Source organism: Cynocephalus volans, chromosome 10, assembly GCF_027409185.1.
Source record: "Cynocephalus volans isolate mCynVol1 chromosome 10, mCynVol1.pri, whole genome shotgun sequence".
NCBI lineage: Eukaryota > Metazoa > Chordata > Mammalia > Dermoptera > Cynocephalidae > Cynocephalus > Cynocephalus volans.
Genome location: NC_084469.1, coordinates 5882036 through 5884763, shown reverse-complemented (window position 1 = coordinate 5884763; position 2728 = coordinate 5882036). Strand labels below are relative to the sequence as shown.

The 2728-nt window shown below is 67.4% G+C and overlaps 1 protein-coding gene across 1 annotated transcript; it reads right to left on the bottom strand.

Moving 5' to 3' along the window:
• Positions 1-852: 852 nt before the first annotated feature.
• On the bottom strand, positions 853-2128 carry EPOP (elongin BC and polycomb repressive complex 2 associated protein). Its single transcript, XM_063109173.1, has one exon. It carries the CDS (start codon positions 1984-1986, stop codon positions 853-855), a length of 1134 nt encoding a protein of 377 aa, XP_062965243.1. The 5' UTR covers positions 1987-2128.
• Between the last annotated feature and the right edge of the window lie 600 nt (positions 2129-2728).

The window sequence follows — 2728 nt, the reverse complement described above, 5'->3', positions numbered from 1 at the left end:
GAGGAGGTCCCTTAGCCCTGCCCCTCTTAGCAAACCGGAGTAAACTGGGGGAGGGGCTGATTTCCCAAGGTCGGGGGGGGGGGGGGGGGGGGGGGGAGTCTCTTTCACCCATAAGCCCTTATAAACCGAAAGCAAACAGGGAAAATTGGAGAGGGAAACTCCAAAACTGGACAAAAGGGAAAAGTTGGTGGCTAAGACTGAAGATCTCACCAATTAGGGGCCTAGGGAGCGAACAGGAAGGGGGTGATCTTCCCCGTGCCCAAACTGCTCCGTCCCCCATGAAGCCTCTGGTGGTGCTGGGAGCGCTAAGGAAGGCCTGAGGAAAGCGAAGGGTTAAAGGTCTGGACGGTGGGGGTGGGGGATGCCCCCAGGGAGCTGCCAATCACCTCCCCACCCCCTCCACAGTCCCCACAGCCCCCACACCCCCAGGCTAGCCCACAGACACAGAAACACAACCGGTTTGTCCATCACCAAGGTCTTTCTCCCTTCTTTTTTTTTTTTTTTTTTTTGGTCTTTGAGCGGTGGCCTCCTTTGCTCCCACTGGGGTTAAGGCCCTGCCCCCAGAGATCCAAGATGGAAGCAGGGAGGGATTGGAATCTATGTCATTCAGCCTTTTTCGGTTAAGCCTTCTCCTTACTCCAGCTCCTGGTTCCTCTGCAAACGATGAGGGGGAGGGAATGTCACTCCGACCACTTAGGTGCTTGAAGATCACTGTCATTTTAGGTCCCTCTGCCCACAGCCCATAAAAGTAAAGGAAGGGAAAAGGCAAATGTGAGAAAACGAGGCTCTTTCCTCGAGCCCGCAGTTTGGCCGTGCCCCAACTTTTTCCTTTTGGCAAAACAGATCTCACGCTCAGGATTCTTCCAAGTTGATTCCCCAGAATTTGAGGCCAGGGGGCTCAGGGACAGCGGGACCCCCAATCTGCCACCTCCACAGCGGGTGGGCAGGCGGAGGCTTAGAGTCTCCCTGGAGGCGAAGCGAGGATGCCGGCCCTAAGTCTCCGTCCTCCCCCACCACCAGGGCCGGGGGGCAGGGGAAGCAGTCGAGGAGGCTGAAGGTGCTGGTGGTGGGGAGCGTCGGGGCGGGGCGGCGGGGCTGCGCGCTGCGCTGGGGGGGCGCCGGCCGCCGGCGTTTCTTGGCGGCTCCCCGGGCCGGCGCTTTCGCTGGCTGCCGCTCCGGCCCCCGGCGCAAACTCGGAGGGTCCAGGGCGAAGCCCTTAGCATAACACCAAAGTTTCGACCGGCGGATCAGACGATCGAAATGTTCCTGGCGGAGATCGCCGGGCGCGGCCGGAGCTGCACTAGCCGTCGAGGGGCCAGCGGCTGGTGCCTCGGTGGCCGCCGGCGGGGGGCTTCCATCGACTGCGGCCGTCTGGCCCGGCAGGGATGGCTCCGGCGCCGCCCTGGGACCCGCGGGCTGGGTGGAGAGGCCCGCAGGTGGCGACGGAGGCCGGGAACTGGGCTCCTGAAGCGGGCTGGCGGCTGGGCCAGGCTGGGACTCGAGACCCGGGGCTGGCCTAGGCGTAGCGGAGGCGGAGCTGGTCGGAGATTCCCGAGGGCGCCGGGGCTCTGGGCAGCTGCTCGGAGGTGTGCAGCAGCGAGCGCCGAAGTGCGGGAAACTGCCTCGGCCTTCTTCCTCGTCTCCGCGGCCCGGGCACACTGCGACCTCGGCATCCTCGCCGGCCGGGGACTTCGGATCGCTGGACCGCCCGTCCCGTCCCCCGAGGTGCTTCAGGCCATCCGGGCCCCAGCCGCCGGTGCACAGGGGGGCGCAAGGGCCTAGCAGCACGGGGGCCCGCGGCGCCAGCTCCCCAGGCCCCAGAGAGGACGCCCGGGGTTTGGCAAGGGCGCAGAAGGCAAGGGCACGCAGGCACAGCGGAGAGAACTCCTGGGTCCCCCGACGCGGCTTCCGGGGTGTGGGGGAGCAGGGCGACCCTCGCGGGGTCGCCGGCACCGCCAGGCGGGGAGCAGGGCACAGAGTCTCCATGGAGCAGCTTGAGGGGGTGCCCACTGAGGTGGTCCTGGTCCCAGTGGAGGGATGCCTCGGCTGCCCGAAGAGCCCACGGGCGAGGGGAACATCGCCCCCCCCCTCGACGGGGAGGTCTCTGCTCACGGGCGCCCCCGGCCCGCAACCCGGGAGCCGCGGAGCTCTGGCTCCCTCCTCGATCTCGTCACGCGGCCCTCCCGGCGGCCGGACTCCTGGGTCCCTGCGGGTCCTGGCGCGGTCGGCCGCCCTTCCTGCCGCCGCCTTCCCTGCGCAGCCCCGGCGGGAACCCCTCTCGAGTCGCCCGAAACGCAGAGGCAGGGGAAACAAAGCGGCCGGTAGCCGCGGGAGGCGGGAAGGACCCCGGGCCCGGCACCCGGTGCCCGGGCCCAGGCGGCGGGGAGGGCGCCTTCCGCCCGCTCGGCTTCTTTCTTCCCCGCTGGCTCCCGGAGACCGCGTTATAGAGAACTGCCCCCTCGCTGCCCCAATACCAGCGCCCGGGCCGCGAGCCCTCCGCTGATTGGGCAGCACTGCCTGTGACGTTGACCCGGACCCCACCCCTCCGGCGGCACCGCCCCCGTCCCCATTCCGCACACAGACACACACACGTGGACCCGGCGCGGCGGCGGCTGGGAGGGAGCAAAGAAGGGAGCGTGCGCGGGTGGGATCGCGAGGAGTAGATGCGCCGCCGCACGTGGCCCGGTGGCGTCCTGCGATTTAGTCGTTGCGTTTTTTTCCTTAGCTG